This window comes from Artemia sp. Qi Xiang Cuo, chromosome 9, assembly GCF_049724085.1.
Source record: "Artemia sp. Qi Xiang Cuo chromosome 9, ASM4972408v1, whole genome shotgun sequence".
Taxonomy (NCBI): Eukaryota; Metazoa; Arthropoda; class Branchiopoda; order Anostraca; family Artemiidae; genus Artemia; species Artemia sp. Qi Xiang Cuo.
Window position 1 is genome coordinate 61,545,254 of NC_142802.1, and position 22,129 is coordinate 61,567,382.

General features: G+C 36.1%; 1 protein-coding gene across 3 annotated transcripts in view; it reads right to left on the reverse strand.

The window, feature by feature from the left end:
• Positions 1 to 2,383: 2,383 nt before the first annotated feature.
• LOC148948906 (proteasome inhibitor PI31 subunit-like) overlaps positions 2,384 to 22,129 on the reverse strand; it is a 39,337-nt gene continuing 19,591 nt past the window's right edge. For all 3 annotated transcript variants that reach the window (XM_089094131.1, XM_089094132.1, XM_089094133.1), the window contains exons 3-6: positions 21,890 to 22,037; positions 18,259 to 18,502; positions 5,393 to 5,509; positions 2,384 to 2,649 (exon numbers count right to left, since the gene is read on the reverse strand). In XM_089094131.1, the coding sequence (XP_088950257.1) occupies positions 2,478 to 2,649; positions 5,393 to 5,509; positions 18,259 to 18,502; positions 21,890 to 22,037 (681 nt within the window). In that variant the 3' untranslated portion in view covers positions 2,384 to 2,477. The remainder of the gene's footprint in view (positions 2,650 to 5,392; positions 5,510 to 18,258; positions 18,503 to 21,889; positions 22,038 to 22,129) is intronic.

Sequence of the window (22,129 nt, forward strand, 5' to 3'; positions counted from 1 at the left end):
TTCTCTATTAAATAATTTGAGAGCAACCCCCCTAAGAAATGTAAAGCCACGGACTTGGTCAGATTGGCTTCCGAATTACTCATATGCCTGGAGCTTGGCTTATTAAGCTTTGTCTCCTTTTTCACTATGTTCTTTACTAGAAACTGATCAAATACATTAAATTTCATAGATATGCTGCTAAAATCAATCGAGTGGAGACAGATCTTATATCATGCTGTTCTAAATCAATAGTTGGAAATTACTATGTAAGGACACTATGTAAAGAACAAATATTTAACAAATTAAAAAGATAAATAAAAAAAAGTAATATGTTGAACGAATGAAAATACTACCTCTCAGTTAACATTTACGATCATATTATCTCTTATCACTGTTCCTTTAAGTCTTCATAGCCGACTCGGATGAGAGAAGGTCGCAAGAAAGAATTCAGGGCAAATTGGAACTTATTGGGAGGGTGCAAAGAGAAAGGCTTCAAATACATTAGGATGGAGTAGCAGCGTGCTTAGCTGTATTGGCTTTAGGCGACTTGGTGCTGCAGTGAGTTGTTAGTAGTAGTTGCAAGATGTAATAAATATTTACTTTGTTTGCTAAACAGGATTTTCCTTGGTTTTAAGATTAGAAAGTTAGTCAAGAGCTGGACCAAGAGAAATCAATTACCTTCCGCAAAATTTAAATTTTCCGGAATATTAGTCAAATTTCGACCAAAGTTGATGCTCTATGACAGAATACGGAACTAATCGGTCACGAGCTTTTTCATTACTTTAAAAATCGCTAGATATTTCCTTTTTTATCAAAAATACGTCCCCTCTTTACATTGTATGACCACATATTCGATAAGATCACCTCCCGGCAAAAAAAAACAAACAAAAAACAACACAAAACGGAAGGAAATGAGGCACAGTAGTGCTACCCGTGAAAAAGTTCTATTTTACATTTTGCTCACGGTAGGGGGTTGTCAAGAATTTCCAACAATGGAGTTTCAACAGTAAATTTTGATTTCAATGTGTCTTGAGGAGCTTCAGGCCTTTTCTTTAAATCCTCAAAAACATATTCTTCCAATGACAAATCACTGTTCAGTTGAATCTGAAGAAAATCTAGGACTTTTCAAACAGTCTTGCATGGTTGTCACTAGACATTTTCGTTAAAATCGTTTTTTAAATTTGGCTACTATAGACAGTGGTTCACCGTTGTCTAGATTGCAGCTACTTATCAAAATATAAGTATTTTCATGGAGACAGTTTCTGTAGGGAGAAAATGATCTTTCAGGTCTTTTTGGGAGAAGTTCTTTCGCCCCCCATAAACCCCTATACGCAGGTTAGTTCCTTCAAGGTTAAGTGGGTACAAGTCCAGCCCATCGAAGGGGGGGGGGTATATGGTTTCCCAAGAGTGGAGGTGTAGAACAAAATATACGTTTTCCTATACCAAGCAAAAACTTTTTTCCTTGGCCACTTTTAAAAAGAAGGAAAACGACTTAAGTTCTTACTTTATCCTAATTTTTTTTTAAAATATGAAGACGTATAGGGCTTATTACAGCGCAATACCAAACCGTATTAAGACCATCAAAACCGTATTAAGATAATCATTACCACCTCCAAAAATGTATTGACAAACGACGTACCCCATAGGTACATCGACAGCTGCAATATCTTCGATGACACACGAATTTAATTAATTGTATGCATACGAACACATACTTTAGGGATACCCCCTCCCCCCCCCAATTTTTTTCGAAGATTTTGCCTTTTCTCAAAAATATTTTAGTAAAAAAAAGTTTCAAAGCAAAATTATCATTATTTAATTTGGGAATTAATTTTCCAATATTTATGGATGAAATATTTCCAGTGGCTAGTACAAATGTTCTGATGAAACGAACAAACAAAAATGTAAAGCTTGTCATAATTTACCGTTCTAAACGGTAAAACCTTGAAAGGTTTTCCATCCCAGACCTCTAAAAAAACTGAATATACGCTCAGCTTCAGAAAAAAAATCCAACAGAAGATGCAACTTTTGGCTTCTTCCAAAACCCTAAATTTGCACAAAACATTATTTTCGAAATCAGGTTAGGATTTTTCGAAACCTAATACCTGGGTCAACATTTTAAACTATCAAAATATAAGAAGTAATTCATATTATTTATTAGTCAAAACATTCGCTTAAGTTGTATTTTATTCCCTGTTTTCAGAAAATTCCTCATTAACTTATTATATTTTCTATGACGGAAAGGCAGTGTGATCTTTGTCATTTTCTTCTGTTATGTCAAACATCAAAGAATGAAAAGACGATGGAACAGTACTCTTGCAAAAATTCTTACATAAGTCAATTGCTAAACTACTCGAAAGCACACAGAGCGTACTCTTGCAAAGGTTCTTACGTAAGTCAATGGTTACTCGCATACGTGTATTTTAAATCATATCAAAATTTACAGTAGAATCACCGATAAAGTAAGGTACTTAAAATCAATCTGTTTAAACAAAAGCTTAGATAAAGCCATGTCCATCGCCAAAACCTGGCATTCTCATATGATCTGGATCTGGCATTCCCAGTCCACGAGGCGGCTCGCGACGACGTGGCATTTCAAACGGTGGAGCCACTTCATCCGGATTCATCGGTCCAACTGGGTCAAAGCGCGCTCCAGGGGGAACAGCACCACTTAAAAAAAAAAACAGAAATTTAATTTTATTTTTTTAGGTCTATTTGTCCCTGTCCTTGTAAAAAAAAGACCTAGCAAATGAAACCTCGATTCGACGCCCTAAGCGCCATCAATGGACCTGGAGGATATTGAACCTTTTTAATCACTAAATACTTGCAATATAGAATACAAAAAAGTAAGTTGTTCTAATAATTCTGGGCTCTAGCAATATTATTTTATGATTTTCTCCTCTTTTATATTATTTACTATCTATTTCATTCGCAATTTTTTTATTCTTTGTGAAAGAACAGTATATAACTAGGGTTAGGTCGTCTTTCTATTGAGTTTTCCAGTACGGTGAAATGCCTCTGTTGAGCTTTCCTCGGCCGAGTTGCTTATACTCTCTTGTTGTTGTTAAGTTCCGCGCAATGAATTAGGTGGATTGAGTTGCCCATTTCAAGTTGCTCTATGTCCAGTAGTCTGTGCTAAGTCAACTTGTTTAAGGCCCATACACAATGAAGTATATATAATACCGATATTTACGTAGCACTAATTTGAGTCAATAAGATTTTCATAGAATTTCTGACTGGCTGAAAAATTCTAGGAACAATTTTGATTGGCTTAAATTAGCGCTAGCTAAATGTCGGTATCACTGAGATCTCGTCATGAATGGGGTATTAAGGAACACCTGTTAATTAAAACGGTTTAGATTGATTGAGAGCAACCTTGCCTCTTAAGATTTCCTTTCGTTGGATTTCCGAGTGATATTAGTTTGCTAATTTCAGAACAAGTGGCAGAAGCAGAGAATGCTAGATTTGCGTCTTTCCTCAATTAATAATAACAGATAAAGAAATCTGTATGGCCTAATTTCATAAATGAGGTATTATGTAGTCCTGAATGCATACTTTTCAGCATCCAAATAAAAAAGGTATCTTGAGATTTTGTTTAGATGCCCGAGCGGTTGTAAATGAGGCAAAACAGGAGGGCAACATTTATATAGAGGACAACAAGACGCCCGAACATTTAGTCACTTAAAGGACGCTGAATCTGAGCATTCACAATTTAATGAGCCATTTCCCAGCAACATACAAATATCAGTTCCATACGATGACTCTGAGAAAATAACGCCATAAAAACACGTAATGCAAATCGTCCTTTACTATGTCTACATAATAGTACCGTGAAAAGGGGCCTTGATTTGGTTTTTCTTAAATCCCATCCATCCTTGAAGGTCGTTTTCGGGCCTCTTTTCACCAGTCTTGATGTAACTCCTATGTGAACTCCCATGCTCTGCCAGGCAAAGAAGGTGCGGCAAGTTGAGCGACAAGAAGTTGTCCCACCATTTCTTTGGGGGGCACCCTCTTGACCGAGAACCATGTACTCGGCCTTCAACGACTATTTTTGCGAAACAAGTGCTTTCCATACGTTTGGTGTGTCCTAGCCATCTAAGTTTCTGCAGTTTTATTCTATCGAGGATGGAAAGTTAGACCTAAAAATTAAGAAGAAGCTTGATGCTAAAGCTTCTATCATGATGAGCGATACCAGCAATACATCGTAGTGATTTTATTTCAAAGGCAGCGAGACGGTACTGATCATCTGTTTTTAGAGTCCAAGATTCACGGCCATAAATGGTGATAGGGTTACAAGCGAGTTGAATAGCCTCACTTTAAGTTTCGTTGATAAGTTCTTATTCCTCAGATGGTCACCAGACTTCAAAAGTTGGAATTCGCAAGTGCCAGGCGTCTCTTGCTGTTTATGGAGTGGTCAGTGTCAGGGTAAGTAAGCTGCCAAGGTAGGTAAATTCTTCAATCCACTCTATATTATCATCTTCAAGCTGAAGATTGGAGTTTACCCGAAATCAGGTTTACGTCAGATTTAGTGCATGACTTTCATTTTCGAGATGTTGTTGGTTATCCCAAAAATGTTGGTGGTCGTGTGGACGGTGTCGGCCTGGGATCAGAAAACACAGAGAGACTCAGCAATTAGGGCTGCATTATCGGCATAAGCATGTTTGTCCATCATTACCCCTCCTACGAGGGCACCGGTCAGAACACCAGTCAACGTTTCAAAGCTTTTGGTAAGATCTTCTTTAGTGATAACACGGCTTCTGAGCTTCGTGTACATGTGCCTTATCAGGGAGACCAAATTAGGTGGAAAGTGAAAAAGAATGTGTCATAGACTTTTTCTCCAGACAAGATCAAACGCCTGTTTGAAATCTATGATGAGGTGGAAGATATTGCGGATTTTGGTTTACACCCTCTTCAAGCAAGATTATCTGAGATAAGAAGGCCTAGAATGCAGTTTTTCCTTATTTTTATTATAAGCCACATAAAGCTGTTCGGTAATAGTTTAGTCTCAATTTTACTTACAAATAATTTAATTCTATTGAAACAAAAACAGAAATATCATCAAGCTTAAATTCTGCAAAAAATTATAATAATTTTACTTAAAATTATTCAATGTTCAGGAAAAAAAAGTTAATAAGCCTAATACATTTAGCTGAAATTTACTACATAATCTCAGTAAATTTATTCTATCAAGGTCGAAGCAAAATCTTAATTTCATTAGAATAGTACATTAATAGAAGAAAACAAACAACAACAAAAATAAGGACCAGACTCAAACAAACTGAATTAGAAACAGATAAAACAGATTTTAATATTCCACGCCACTTTTTCAGAAAATCCTAGCTCCCTAAGGCACCGCGACACATGTTCTTGGAACAAATCTATTCAATCGATAATTTTAAACACTAAACATTACCGTGGGAGTCCATGACTTCCTTCCCAGTCTGGGCGTCCACGACCAAAAGGATCCATTATCATTCCTCCTCTACTCCTCCCCGTAGGATCTAGATCCCCACGTCCATAAGACCAACGACTGAAATGAACAATAATCTGTTTTAAAGACAAATGAAATAGAAGGCAAAGCGATCATTTCTGGTATAGCATCTTAATATCCCAACCGTACCTAGAAAGGGAGATGTTCCTATGTAAGCCCCCTCCCCCGAGAATTGCGGAAAATATATATAAACGCTTGCTTATCAGATATTTAACTAGTAAAAAAACGCTTTTCAATCTTGAAGGGCCCCTCCCCCTTTAAGGAGAATCCCAAAGACGATCCTTGGTGAATCCAGCAATTTTTCATTACATATATTAAATATATTTTATAGTACAATATTTATTAAAATACTACAGGTATTGAAAAATACTGAATGACAAAGAGATTGTGGTTTGGATGAAAGAGGTTTTATTAAAAATACTATAATATTTGATTTTATAATATAATATTTATTACAACACTGCTGATCTTGAAAAATACTGAATGGCAAAGAGGTTGTGGTTTGGATGAAAGAGGTTTTTATTAAAATACTAAATATTTGATTTTATAATATAATATTTATTACAACACTACTGATCTTGAAAAATACTGAATGGCAAAGAGGTTTTTACTAAGAATACTAAATATTTGATTTTATAATATAATATTTATTACAAAACTGCTGATCTTGAAAAATACTGATAGGCAAAGAGGTTTCAATCTTCACTTGAAACTCATCAATTCTTCTTTCCTTCAAGTAATAACATAAAGTAAAAAAAACTTACTTGAAAATACCAAGGACAATAAAAATACGTCATAAAACATTAGAAAACCCACAATTTCATTTTTTAATGAAGTTATGCAGTTTTAACACTTAAAGGGCGTCATAGTTAAAAATAAGGAACGTGTGCAAAAAATCACCACAAAATGAGCGAAAACAATATATCATCATGCAGCTCTAAAAAGTGGATGTTTTCCGATCCAGTAATCAAAAAACACCAGCAATACCATCAAATGACAGTAAACTGAGTAGAAAATCAGGCGACTGAATTAGTAAAATTATGTAAGAATATATCCGTGACATGCTGTTACTAAATAGAAGCTGAAGAGAAATGTATATGTCATGGAATAGCAGAAAATCTAAGCTATGCATTGATATTTTTAATATTAAACACTTCGGATTATTTTAGTTAATTGACTTGCAAACCAGATTTTTTTTTTTGAAATAGCAGTCATACATTTTTTTAAAGTTTATCCCTTTAGCTTTTCAACTTTATTCACATATCAGAAGAATCCTTATTTTCTACTGAATCCGAAATGTCACTTTCATTATTTAATTTTTATCATATGAAGTATAAATGTTAAAATTAATTTTTGATTCAGACAGGAAGATAAAAATCTCCCAGACATGATGCATTCAAATGTCATAAAACCACTTAATGAAAAACCCACTGATCACTTTTGTGGTTAGTCTATATCAAAGTATTATCACCTACGGAACAAGTACTGACAAAACTTTCCAAAAGTGACCCCGCGTACCTCAGCGCCTCTAGACGCAAAATGTTGTACTACTTAATCGCTCCGAGCCAAAGTACTTTGCTCCGGCCAATAATTATGCCAGAGCGTGATTCAGGCCACGAGTGACCGGGATGAATTGTGTAACTACGGTTTTTAGTTGCCAGGTTCGCATAGGTATACAAAGGGTCACTTTTTTTGTGTGGAGAGGATAGGTTTTGTCAGTACTTGTTCCGTAGGTGATTATACTTTGGTCTATATTGTTTCAAAAGGAAAAGCCTTTCCAAACTTACCGATTTAGTTTTTGCCTTTTTTTACGGTTAAGCATGGCAACAAATGGTTATACTTTGCGCGTGTCTTGTTAAGTTCATAATTTTGTAGCAATCAAAAGAAAAATCACAGAAAAACCCGGTATTCAGGCATGAATAGACCTAAGTTGGAGCCGGGGATAAAAATGTTTTCATTTTGATGTCTTTGCTACTTTAAACATTTCTTATGGTTATCTGAATGCCCAGGGAGTAATCCTTGGAAGCGTGTTCCTATTTCGATGTCCTTGATACTTTAAGGCAAGGTGGTTCAAGATAAGATGCGAATTCTGGTTGCAACAGTAAACAGGGGAAACAGTACGTTTGTCAACATTTGTACTGTCAGTGAATACGTCAAGGACCAGTAATCAGGAATTAAAAATTTATTTTGTTATTTTTATGCTAAATAAAAAATCGAATCAAGAATCAGTTTTTCCACAGAGTACTGATAGAGCCCACAGACGAAAGGACAGAAATATTAAGTCATTTCTTACCTTAGACGGCATCCCACCTCCCCACAAGCTCTGAACTTTTTTGAAAAAACTATAAAATTCACGAGAATGAGGAAGTCAATTGCAACCAGTAGAAAAAGAAAGAAAAGTTTAATACAAATATTTCGTTTGAGAACTACGCACAACCATCCTCAGAGCAGAAATAACATTAAAAAGAGTTTCGCTTTTTTGCATTTTTCTTTACCTCGTTTTTTCTTTGTTCTCCTATGTTTTCTCATTTTGTCGTGCTTAGCCAGTATGATCCCAAATATTAAATCCAAACTTTTTTACCTAAACTATCTCCATTTCTGACAATATTGCCCAAATCGGTTTACTGTGTTCTTTTTCAAATTGTCCTTCAAAGAGCAAAAACATTTCTGAAATCACCCTACCTTTCATTCATAATAAAAATGAAATAGAAACATTGGAAAACGGGATTAAATTTTAAAATAGTGAAATCGAATTGATCCTTCTCCCCCCGTACGCTGTACGTAAATTAGGAAAGTAAACTTTGAAAGTTGTTGAAAGTTTGTTGAAAGTAAACTAGTAAAATAGGAAAAGATTTCACTGTCTAGTTAAAAGTATTGCCCAGCGACCCCTGTTGAATGCTTGTTATAATAAAGAAAAACCGGTGCAAATATTCTTTTGCAAGGTTCATGCAAAAATTGTTCTGTCCCCTTCTCCCACCACAGAATTCCCCCCCCCTCCTTCAACAAAACTGTCACTAAAAGTTTCAATTCAATGCCCAGCCGTGAGACAAAACGGATAGCCTTACAAAAGCTATAAACCCTACCCAAATTCAAACCCTTATCCAACCCTAATCCTTAACAAACCCAAATACAAACAGCCAAATTCTTTATCCAAATACTCACTTAAATTAGTCTAATGTCAATTTTCTATTCCACTAATGTAAATTTCACTCAAAACATTGTGAATAACTATATCACAATCAAACAGTTCGTGGTAACGAACTGTAAGTAAGGAGCAACCCGGCTCAATAGTAACCGAAACTCTAAAAAACGGAATTTTGATACAAGTAGATCATCAAGAGTCAGATTTTTATGCTGATTTCAAATATATGAGTTTCATTAAATTTAGTCTAACTCATCAAATGCTAAGAGCCTGAAAAAATTTGCCTTATTTTTGAAAAAAAGGGAAACACTCCCTAAAAATCATAGATTCTTAATGAAAATCACACCATCAAATTCAGTGTAACAGAAACCCCTACTGTAGATGTTTCAAGCTCCTATCTGCAAAAATATGGAATTGTTTTTTTTTTGCCAGAAGAAAGATCACGGATGCGTATTTGTTTGTTTATTTTTTTTCCCCCGGGGGTGATCGTATCGACCCAGTGGTCATGAAATATCGTGAGAGGGCTCATTCGAACAGATATTAAAAGTTATAGTGGCTTTTTTAAGTGACCAGAAAAATTGGAGGGCAGCTAGGCAGCCTCCCACGCTCATTTTTTCCCTTAAGTCACCCGATCAAAATTTTGAGATAGCCATTTTGTTCAACATGGTCGAAAAATCTAAAAACTATTCTTTAAAGATGACTTCCCCCACAGTCCCAGGGGAAGGGCTGCAAGTTTCGACCTTTGCCCATTGTTTACATATAGTATAGGTTATTGCGAGGCATACAGACATTTTCAGGGTTTTTTTTCTGGGGGGCGGGGGGCTGAGGGAGGGTTTACATGGGATGATCTTTCCATGGGGGAATTTTTGATGAAGGACGGGAATTTTCCATGAAGGGGCTGCCGAATTTCCCAGCATTCTTAAAGAATTGTAACGAAATTCAAACTTGGAAGTGCTCTACATACACTGCTGCACTAATTTTTAGCAATTTCATTGCTAAAATTAATTAAGCTGCATTAATTCAAAAACCAGGGGCACCATTTGGGGGGGGGGCAGGGGTGGGCCCAAGCTTCCTCCCAAAAAGGCCTTTTTTTCTTTCACAAAATATACAGGAACAAAATTACAATTAGCAATTAGTAAGAATTTTTAAACTGCTACACTTATGTGTAGATTAACTTTGATAATAGTGAGATTAATAGTGTAACTGGGTCGTGCAAGGGGTGAAGTGATATATCAGTTTCTGATTTTATTGATTCAACATCTTTCTTATGTGCTGTCATGAATAGTGTTTCCACTTCTACTTATTTTGGTAGTAGAATACTTATTTTGGGACTATTCTACTTCCAAATATTAGATCTACTTATCTACGTACTTTCTACTTATTTTTGAAGGTTTAAGTTTTCGTGCCGGCCAACTATTTTGGTTTTGATTCCGTTGAATTGTAATCCTATAATGTCTTATAGAATGGAAGGGTACAATTGTTTTTAGAAGCGGCATCTTTGTCGGGAGCGCCAAAAAGGAAATTCGGGAAATTATAAAGATCAGTTTATTAAATGAATGAATTTGTTTAAAACCGTAACACCATCCATATATAACCCATGAATTATTCGCCCAGTTCGCCAGTTTACTATCTAATATCAGTAGCTGAAGAGCCATTGAGAATTCATGAGTTTGTCAGGAGCTCAAAAGCGTAAATTGGTAGCATTGAAGAAGGAGAAAGAAGCAGAAAAGCAAGTTTCTCTGAACAGATGGATTAAGAAGCAAAAGCCAAGTGAACCGGCTCGGCAAGTAAGCAACCTACAGTATTTGTGTTTTATTAAGTCGTTTATTTTTTTTAGCGATCTGGTTGACTAAAGTTACTATTCTGAACCACGCTGGGTAGTTTATATGGTGTTAAGGGGATGCAGTACCTTAAATGTTCACCCTATCTCGCCCATTATAGACTTTTTTAGTTTGTCTGGCCAAACTATTTAGAATTGATTGGGCAGTCTTGCCCTGGCTTGTAGAGCTTGGATAAAAGATTCGAATAATCGACACAAAACTAAAAGCTGACACCTACTTTCCCGGAAATCTTAGAAAAACTATATAACTTCTCGCGGTTTGTCCCGGAGATAGAGATGTTCAGTTTTAATGAAACATATATCATCGGGAAGCCTATTTTTTATTTTTTCTTTTAATCGGAGTAAATTTTCTTTTTAAAGTTCAGGAAAGGACAGTCCCTCAAAATGTTCCAGCATACCTGCTAGGAAAACGCCGAAAATCACCTCAAAGGAATTATCAGTTGACCAGCTTAGTCCCTTTGGGAACTCCCTATGGCGCTAAAAAAAGCTTATTCTTTCTTACTGTTGTAAAAAGCTAATTCAGAAGTTAGGTAGCCGCTTTTACTTTTTAGTTTTCTTCTTAGATCTTTCCTTTTTTTTCTGTCATTTAATTCTTCTTTAATAAACGAAAAATTATAGCCCCTCAACCAATGAAGTATAGTTATCTTTAAAATTAACTAGCCTTTTACTGAAAAATAATAAATACAAAATAATACTGGATATGCAGTAGACCTGGTTTCAAATAAATTAAATAAAATAAACAAGTTTTTTAAACTGAAAGTAAGGAGCGACATTAAAACTTAAAACCAACAGAAATTATACCGTATATGAAAGGGGCTGTCCCCTTCTCAACGCTTCGCTCTTTACGCTACGGTTTTTTATTGTTTTAAAAAATAAAGTTGTGAGACAGAGTCAAACTTTAAAGTAAAGAGCGAGGCGTTGAGGAGGGGACAGCCCCATTCATATAAGGAATAATTTCTGCTCGTTTTAAGTTTTAATGTCGTTCCTTACTTTCAGTTTAAAAAACTTGTTTTTTTTCTATTTAATTTCTGATCGTTTTTTAGTTAATGCAGCTTTTATTTTGGCTCACCGTCATTGAATAAGTAAACAAAATTTGCATAAAAATTTTACTTTTCTTTTGCTAAATGGCTGTCTCTAAAATTGGTTATGACGTAATTTACAAATTAACTTACGTAACTAACTTCTATATTCGTATATTTTTCTTCTGGCAAAAAATACAAAGTTGCAGATTTTTGCAGATATGAGCTTGAAACCTATGTAATAGGGTTTTCTGATACGCTGAATCTGACGGTGTGATTCTTATTAAAATTCTTTCACTTGTAGGGGATATTTTCCCGCTCTTTAAAAAATCGGGTAAATTTTCTCAGGCTCGTGGCCTTTGATGAGTAACACTAAACTTAATAAAATCTATATCTTCAGAATCAGCATTATAAACCCATTCCTTTGATACATTTATTAACATCAAATTTTCTTTTTTATAAGTTTCGATCACTGTTGAGCGGTATCACTTGTTTTTTTTATTGTTTTTTTTTATTACGTATATGTTCTTACGTATATGAGGGTTCCCCCCTTAGTCAATACCACGCTCTTTACGTTAAAAGTTAAGAAAAAATTTAAATCACAAACCTCTGAATCACAAAGGCCGTTTAATTAGAATAGATAGCTCTTTTGAGAGCACTAAAAAAAACTGTAGCGTAAAGAGCGAAGTATTGGCTTGGGGGAGAACCCCCTCATATACGTTATAATTTCTGTTCATTTTAAGTTCTAATGTTGCTTCTTACTTTCAGTTGAAAAAACTTCTTTTTTTTTTATTTAATTTCTGATCTTTTTTTAAATAATTCTTGGAAATCCGGCGCCCCCTTCATAGAAATTTCCCTTACCCCAAAGAAACATCCTCCACGGAAAGATTCTCCCGAGTAACCCCCTCCTCCAGGCCCCCCACCAGAAAAAAATCCTTCCTGAAAATGTCTTTATACTTTCCAATAACCAATAAATAATGCTGGCAAGTCCGGCGCCCCCTTCATGGCAATTTCCCTTCCCCCATGAAAACTTCCTTCATGGACAGGTCCTCCAACATAACCCCCGACCCCCCCCCCCTCACTACCAGAAAAAAAACCTCCTGAAAACGTCTGTATACTTCCCAATAACCAATACTATATGTTAACATTGGGTAAAGTTCATAAATTTTAGCCCTCCCCCCGGGGACTTCGGGGGATTAAGTCATCCTAAAAGACATAGTTATCATATTTTCGACCATGCTGAACAAAATGCCTATCTCACAATTTTGATCGGGTGACTTTTGGAAAAATGAGCGTGGGAAGGGGCCTAGTTGCCATCCATTTTTTGGGTCATTTAAAAAGGGCACTAGAGCTTTTAATTTCCGTTCCAAGGAGCCCTTCCACGATATTCTAGGACCATTGGGTCGATACGATCACCCCTGGGAAAAAAAACAAAAAAAAACAAACAAATAAACACGGATCCGTGATCTTTCTTCTGGCAGAAAATGCAAAATTCCACATTTTTGTAGATAGGAGCTTGAAACCTCTACATTAGGGTTCTCTGATACGCTGAATATGAGGGTGTGATTTTCATTAAGGTTCTATAACTTTTAGGGGGTCTTTCCCCCTTTTTTTTAAAATCAGCCACTAAACTTGATGAATGTTATATATTTGAAATCAGAATTGAAATCTGATTCTTTTGATGAATCTATTGGTATCAAAAACCCGTTTTCTAGAGTTTCGGTTACCATTGATCAAGGTCGCTCCTTACTTACAGTTCGTTACCACGAACTGTTTGATTAAGATTACCTCTATGTTGTTTTGTTTTGTTCTTTTTTCTTATGCAAAACACTGTTAATTTTATGGATAACAATGCTACATGGGTTGAGGGGCATAAGCCAAACATTGTCGTTTTATTTTATTTTCTTTCTTTTTTTTATTTATTGAAACACACAGTTTTGCAGTTCTGTTTATTTTATTGATAAAAATTCTACATAGGTTTAGGGGCATAAGCCAAAGATTGTCGTTTTTTTTCTTTTTTTTTTTTTTTTTTATTGATGGAACCACACAGTTTGGCAGTGCTTATAGCATTCGATTTGCTACAATGTCGACTGGTGATATGAAGCCGCATTCGATTTGCTGTAGTCACGCTTCACGTTTCGCCATTTGGTCCAAAATTATGAACCTGTTTGGCGGTCACATTATCAGTAGTTCTTCAGGCTAAATGGGAGAACGTCGCAGAAAAAATTCAAATAAGCCCACAACGGAGAAGGACGTAACTGAAACTACAGCAAATCGAACGCGACTTTAGTTTATTTGCGATCTGACATGACTCCCGAGTCATTCATTTAAGGACTTCTTCAAAGGATTTTTGCAATTTGGATTGCTATTGCGTGAACCCCAAAGTTTATATTCCTGTCTTTACGGGTGGATAAGGATCAACGCATGTACAATCATCTGATAAACGCCCTTTTTGACTTTGTTGAAATTTCCGTTTTTTTTTCCGAAGTTCGATATACTTTAGTAAACTGTCAAACCAGCGATGAGTTCTAGCACTATTTTTCCCGAACTGCTGTGCCGAAAGCGGAAACTGCTACGCACTTTGGACTTAACATACTAAAAAAAAGCAACTGTTTAAATGTTGAAAATGAGTTCAATAGTGCTTCAAAGTACAAGAGTGGCTTTTAACCTTTGGGTATATCTTTCAGGTGCCTGACTCAGCACCCGAACAATCCATTGCCATCGCTTTGGGTCCTTCGAAGGACGTGGTGGTCGGTCAGATCGAGCTAGTAGAAAACGAGACGACTCAAAGAGACACTGCGCCTGTCACTGCTCAAGAGGCACAATCTGGACGAGATACGACTCGAGATGAAGAGCACCATCGTTCAAGTGGTCCTACTGATATTTCTTCATCCTCTCACGACCATCCATGTCAACCACAGCTGATACGGTACCCTGCGCAGGTTTCAGCAAACGGCAAGCTCAGACGGTCATTTAATATTTCGTATTATGGAAAGCATCCTTGGCTTGAGTACTCAGTCAAGGAAAATTCGGTTTTCTGTTTCTGCTGCAGACATTTTGGCGGCACGTCGACCCTTCGCGAACAGAGATACAGGGCAAGCCCTTTCATCGAGACTGGCGTTAGACGATGGAAGGGCATCGCCACATTTCTAGGAGAGCATGCGGAAAGTGACCGCCATAGGGAAAGTGCAGTTTCGTGGACGAAATTCAAAGCTATACAAGCCAAGTGGATGCAACCCATCGCATCTATTTTGTCAACGGACAGGAATAAGGAGATGAATGAAAACAGGGAACACGTAAGGGCTTTACTGAAAGTAAAGGCCCTGCTGGGGCGACTGGGTACAGCCTTTCGCGGCCGCGATGAGACTGGATCTTCGGGAAACAAAGGACATTTCGTCGAAACTTGCAATCTTCTCGCCGAGTTGCAATATTCTCCACGCTTTTCAACAAGCTACAAAGACGATACGGCCACTATACTTCCCACGAATACCAGAACGATCTAATTTCAGTTATCGGGTCTAGACTTCGGTCTACAATAGTGCAAGAACTTAAGCGTGCCAAATACTTTGCTGTTCTTGTCGACGAGACAAAAGATAATTCGAAGAAAGAACAACTCGCCATTCTTCTGAGGTACTTCGACGAGGGAAAAGTACGAGAAAGACCAGTAGGATGCTACCATATGAAAAGCCGGGATGCTGAGAGTTCAGCCAGCTTCATTCACGACATAGTGGCAAAACTTGGTCTCGACTGGAACTATTGTGCCGCTCAGTGCTACGACGGAGCAAGCGTGATGAGCGGGCCCTTCTCTGGTGTTCAAGCGCGACTGAGTGCGAAAGCGTCACAAGCAATATACATCCATTACCATGCGCATAGACTATATTTGGTCATTGCAAACTGCGTTGAAGGTGTTGGGACTGTTGGCTCATTTTTTTCGTTAGTCCAAAATCTGTACACGTTCATTTTCAACAGCAACACCAGACATCAGCTTTTTGTCGAGTCTCAAAAGGCTACTCAACTTCCAGTCCTGGAATTAGAAAGGAGTGCTACGACAAGATGGTCATACTGGTATCGATCAATATCGAATATAAGACTCCGATATTAATGTGTTCTGGCTGTACTGTCTGCAGTCAGCGAGGGAGCTGATAGTGAAGCTCGAGCAGAAGCAGCTGGGCTCCAGAGAAAAATGGAATCTTTAACAGTTATATTCCAGTTGCTCTATATGGAAGCAATTCTGAGGACGACAAACTCCCTTTCTGAGCAGCTTCAGGCAGTCGATCTGGTAATATCTAGGTCCCACACCTTGATTCAAGTAACAGGGAAGGAAATAGTTGAACTGCCCTCTGACACTTCATTTGCATCGCTTTTGGAGAAGGCAAAAGAGTTTGCTGTAGGTCTTGAAATTGAAGTACCTGACGTGAATGGACTTGCGACCGGATCCTCCTCTGCGGGTCAGAAGGGACGACCTAGAAGAACCCAAAAAATTATCAAACACATGAAAGAATTCATGAACACTTCGACTTTAGAAAAAAACTTTATTGAATCCAACAATAGAGCTCCAACTGTAGAGGAAGAACTGAAAAGAGAATACCTGGAGACTGCAGATCGTCTGATTGCGGAATTCGACAGACGGTTTACAGATAACCTTCCAGTGCTCAGTACACTCGAAGCTCTGGACCCCAGCTCTACCAAGTTCATGGATACAGGGCTCCTCAAGCAATTCTCTGAACTTTATTCTGAAATGGACATTGACCAGATTCTTCTTGAAGCCCAAACTGGTATTGCCAAGTGGTTTTTGCTCGAGGAGGAGGAGGCAAAGCCGAAGAACTTCATGGACGTCATCGATAATATCGAGACACTTCCAGTGGCCTATTCAGAAATTATCAAAGTTCTTCATATTTCTGCCACACTTCCTGTTACGGCAGCCAGCAATGAACGCTTGTTTTCTGGGCTGGAATTAGTGAAGAACTATCTACGCTCGACCAAAGGAGACGATCGTCTTAGTCACCTGCTTTTGATCTTTGCAGAGAAGAGTTTAAATAAAAACTTGGATTTCGACCAGCTTTTTGACGACTTTGCAAAGATGAAACCACGACGGTTCCCCTTGTTGCCTTGAGTGTTCACTGATCTGTTTCAAAATTTTGTTGTATTTTTTGATTTTGTAAATATACTTGATCGAGCAAAGTTTTGCATCGTCATAGCCGGAGCGTGACTCCGACTTGGACTAAGGTATTTACTGTAAGCAGCGAGCTGAAGAATTCGGCTACAGAATATATTTTAGTCAAAGCGTGAGTTTCTACAGAGGTTCGGCTTTCGTGAAGTTATAGCTTCGGAAAAGTGGAAGATTCCCAAACGGCTGTTTTTTTAACATCGCACATACCGCACATATCTGGCCTTTTCCGAACCTATGGCATAAGAGCGAAGGAAGGAAAGGCAAAGCAATTGAGACAATTTCCTTAATTTTTACGGTAACTCCCACGGAAGGCAGTTTTTTTTTCGGATAAAGCTAGAGGCAATATTTTTTTTATACAAGCCTGCTTCGGGGCCCATGTCGATTGCTTGCCCACCCTAAGGTTTGGCTGAAATGGCACCTCTGTCAAAAACGTTCAGAAATTAAATAAAAAACACAATTTTTTTTTAACTGAAAGTAAGGAGCGACATTAAAACTTAAAACGAACAGAAATTATTCCGTATATGAAAGGCGCTGTCCACGCCTCGCTCTTTACGTTAAAGTTTTTTATTGTTTTAAAAAATAGAGTTGTGAGAAAGTTTCAAACTTTATCGTAAAGAGCGATGCGTTGAAGAGAGGACAGCCCCTTTCATATACGGAATAATTTCTGTTCGTTTTAAGTTTTTATGTCATTCCTTACTTTCAGTAAAAAAAAACTTGCTTTTTAAATTTAATACCTTATAGGAATACATAGGAATAGATATATAGAAACAATACATAGGAAATATATAGGATTATATTATAAATATTTTATTTTTTTATAGAGGAGAATCAACTGAAATGAGGTCAACCCTATAGCTCCAAAACTGGAAATTTTATGTCCTGGCCATTGAACTAGCCAGGCTTGTAAAATTAGGTCACCAAAAGGCTTTTCTCTAGTTACGGAGATTAGTTACAAAATGGAATTTCCAAGAATGTCGGTAGTTAAATTCATTATCCACGATGTAATATATCTATAGCAATCAAAGTTGAATGGATTATCAGTGGCCATCAATTAAAAATACAATAATATTGAACTTACGTTTCTCTCTATTATTCTTCGCTCTATTACTTTATACTAGTTGTCAGTGGGATATATTTCAGGTTTCAGTGGGATATATTATTTTCCCTATAAAGATAGGGCAAAATAACTGTTAAAATACCAAATAAAAGTTTTTGTGAGTAAAAAACTTTGATTTTGAACAATGGAATTCTTGATGAGCAAGGGATTAGCACCTACGAATTCGCTATATGTTGTTTATATATCGTCTACCTTAAACTTAAAGGGCGTATCTAACCTTTTGCTATTTTTACAAGAGACCAAAAATAAGATTTTTGACATTTTTGCAGGAAGTATTTTTATTTGAAAATTTAAGCAAAAAAAAAATCGTTAAAACACCTTTTTATGTCCAAATCATAGGTCATATTCCCTACCACTCAAGAAGTACATTTATCTAGACAAATACGACTTTAAATAGACATCTTTCTAACTAGAATCTTCTCAATTTCCAACTACATTTAAAGGAAAAAACAGACACGCCCCCTTTTTGGACGTGTTATAACTCCGCAAATTTTACTTACTCATCTCGCGGACTTCGTCCTCGTTCCACACGAAGTGGATCACGAGGAGGACTTTTCGGTCCACCCGAAGGTACAACTTTCGGCAGCTGAGTCTTCTCTTTCTTCTTGAATAGGGGCTGAATTACATCCTTCTGGATCCGAGCAACCAATAAATCGCAATGGTGAAAAGCATCGTTTAGTCGAGAATAATTATCAGTCGCTTCATCAAGTCGGAGCGCCACGCTAGCATCGATTCCGTTATCACCTTGAAAAAACGAAAGTCAAAAACAGAAAATCTTATGTGTAAGGGATTTGTGAGTTTTGTAATGACCACCACTGAAAGTCTGCTTAAATTCACCTACAATAAATTGATGTAGTAAATCCTATCCTTTATCTGAGCAATAGTTATTCAGCGGTGTTAATTGATTGTTTACTAAATCAGCCTGTTCCGTGGCAAAACCAGGATTCAAAGTCATAATATTTGAATTATAAGTCGAAGTCGCAATATTTCACATGAACAAAATATCGGAAAAAAACTATAAAAATCATTATGTAAAACTATGGGTACTAAACAATTATGATTGCATTTTCAAATTCAACGTGAAATTCATACTGAAAATAAAATAATTTAGCTCTTCGGAATAAAACGGTTGAATTTCGTTCCTGAGTTCTATATTTCGGTATGATTTGTCACATTTGACGGGGAATAGGAGAGGCGATCTGGACCACCTAAGTATTTCCTGACTACGTTGCTAATCGAACTACTTACAAAAACTGAGAAAGGAAAAACACAATGAAATTATCAGACTGGTTAGTACGATCAGACTTTTTCTTCCTAGAATTGAACCTTATGGAATGCCTTATACAGATTGAGTGCAGATGAAAAGACAGATCAACACTAATTAATCTACCACATAAAAAAAGAATTAAACAAATAGATCAGAAACAAACCCTTCTATACTCGTATTTTTACAATTTTTCAACGGAAAAGGGGAGCACATGATCTTCTCCTGTGTGTAACAAATAGCAACGTTTTTTTTCAATATTTCTTTGATGGATTGTTATCAATCACTAAGATTCATAAGGCTTTGGAGGAAAACCATCAAAAATAGAATGATAATATTAAATTCCAAATCCTAAAAAAAGTTCAAATTCCAAACAAATACTGAATTAATTTTTGCAAGGGAAATAAATGTTTTCAGGTTCCAAATTTTCCGAGAGGGTAGTCCGATCTTGGCCCATTTTCATGTATAATGGTAAAAGAAACTTCACAGACACTACTGATACTGCTGGTCAAGTTTTGACTTTTTAAAGTTAAATTTGACAATTTCAAAAAATGTAAATATGTAAAAATGAAGAAAAGTAGCAGGAAACAGATCTAAATACTGACAAAAGGAAGAGGAAGAAAAACAAGAAAGATGACAAACATTTCGGTTATACATCAATTAATTCGTATTTAGTATCAAGTAAAGAAAGAAATAGTGAGTAGAAAGAGGGGGAGTACCCTCTCCAGTGGACGTCATGCGCGTGGCACCTAGATAAGTTAACTCTCATCAGTTTACTTAGTTGCAAATAGGCAACATTAAGAACTCCCCCAAAGACCTCCAAGGTCTATTATGGAAAAAAAAATAGACATTAGACATGATTCTGTGGAAGGTGTTTAGTATGCTTTAACTTTAGTTGTATTCGTATTACGAAGTAAAGTTTGCGTGAAAGCTGTCTCATATATGTTATTCTGAACTTTTTATATTCTTGCATCTCTAGATATTCGATTACAGTTTTTATTTTTTTTTTCAACCATATATTTTTAAGCTTCGTTACTGGTTTTTAAGGTAAAGAAACTTAAAAAGTTTCTTTATTTTTTCTTTAAGAAGAATCCGGATAAATTATTTTAGATCTTGAAAATTTTTGTTTTTCCTTCCTCCTTGGGCAAAAAAAACGGGTTCTTATTAACAAATTTCTTGTTCCCGATATTATTGTCAATTTGGAAGTACTACACACAAAGGTTTCAAATACCGCTTGTATCCTTTTTTCTCCGCACCACCGCCTCATCCGGTTTTTCCAGTCGTTAAGTTATTTTTCCTTTATTGTTTGTTTGTCTCTCATTTGTTACTCCACGTTTTTTTAGTATTTTAATGTGAGTAAAAATCGAATAATGATAACAATAAAGACAGCTTGCGTCCATATTTCTTTATGTTACTGCTTTATTGGATTTTCCAATTTTTGTTCATTTTTGTTCTCTTTTGTTTTAGTGTCTTTTACTTTTTACGTGTTACTCAGTAACTGGTTTCCTTGTGATTTCTATTTTAATTTGCATTGTATTTTTATGTGTTTTTCTTTGTGTTACTCCACATATTATACCTTTGTATAGTGTGGGTCAAAATTAAATAATAATAATAAACAGAATCAGAAAAAAAACGGAATAAAAACAAGTTAATTAGCGAGACTTTATCTTACTAGATCGGTTTCATCGTTCACTTTAATTGACGAGACTATGCTCTGTTAACTCGCTTTCATCTGTTGTTTGGACCTACATAGTTTTTACCGCTGAACTGTAACGATCTCAACTAAAGCGAAAAGCGCTGCTTATTAGGGAAACGAGAGCAAACATAGACCCAAATAACGAGTTATTTGGGCCTATGTTTGGATTAATTAAAAAAACTTTTTCCACAAAATAAGTTTCTCAAAGAAAAGTAAAGAATTCCATTTAACCAAAAATGAGCAAAAATAAAACCAAATAATCTACCAAGCGTGAAACTACCACAAATCAGCATCGATAGATAAATGAAACCCAAAACGAACAGAAATTTCAATAAATAACCGATTCAAACTCAAAACGATCAGAAATTAATATGAGTAGAGCTCATAACCTCAATGTTTTCCCAATGCCAGAACAAAACTTGCACTTTACTGAAGAACTAAAAATTTTTTTACTTTCACAACTTTATTCAGACAAGTAATTTTAACATTTTGATTGTTAAATATCAGTATATGAATATTAAAATGACAATGCACATTCATTTGTAATATTTTTCAGTAAAGTACAAATTATGTTCTGGCATGATGGCTTTTAAAGCCTGAGAAACTATGTTACCTGTATGTCAGAACTTACTTTAACCGGTAAGTATTTGATCAAGTTAATTTCCGGACAGCTGCCGTGCTGATAAATTTTCACTGCTAGGAATGACATTTAATACCAGAAAAGGGTTTGTCGTGTAATTTATGCTCACCTGAATTATTTTCTCCGACATATCGAACATATGTAATAATGAACATATGCAACATTCGTCTTTTTGCATGTGTTTCATTCCGCAAACTTCTTTACAAACTCATATCCATTTTTATTAAACTTGCATAAATAATTTTAATATAAAAAAACAGGGCAATTTTTTTTTTTATAAAAAGCCATTTACAGAAACCTGTGCTAAACTTAGATAGGGTTTACCAGAAGCCCAACCCTTTTCACTGACTCAATTAAACAGCCCCAAGTGGCAGCTAAACTTGGATTTGTTTTTCTAGCGGATACTTTTTTTTTAATGCAATGGGAACAAGAAACCCCCTAAACCATGTTATGTCAACTATTTAAAGCGTAAATACAAAAAATTATAAAGACAAAAACATAAGAAATACAAAAAAGCCTGAAAAATATTACCCGATTGGAGGTGCAAGTTAACAAAAAGCTCTTCTTCTGTCTTGACACCTTTCAACAATAGAGTTTTCCCCTCATACTTTAACTTCAAATCGTAAACTTCACCTTCATTCCAATTTTCCGGTGGAACGACTGTAGTCTCATCCCCAACCTAAGCAAGAATCAACATTTGCACAAAGCTCTTAGTTTACGCTCATAACAACATTCTTGCAAAACCGTTATTTAAGTGCAGTTACAAACAAT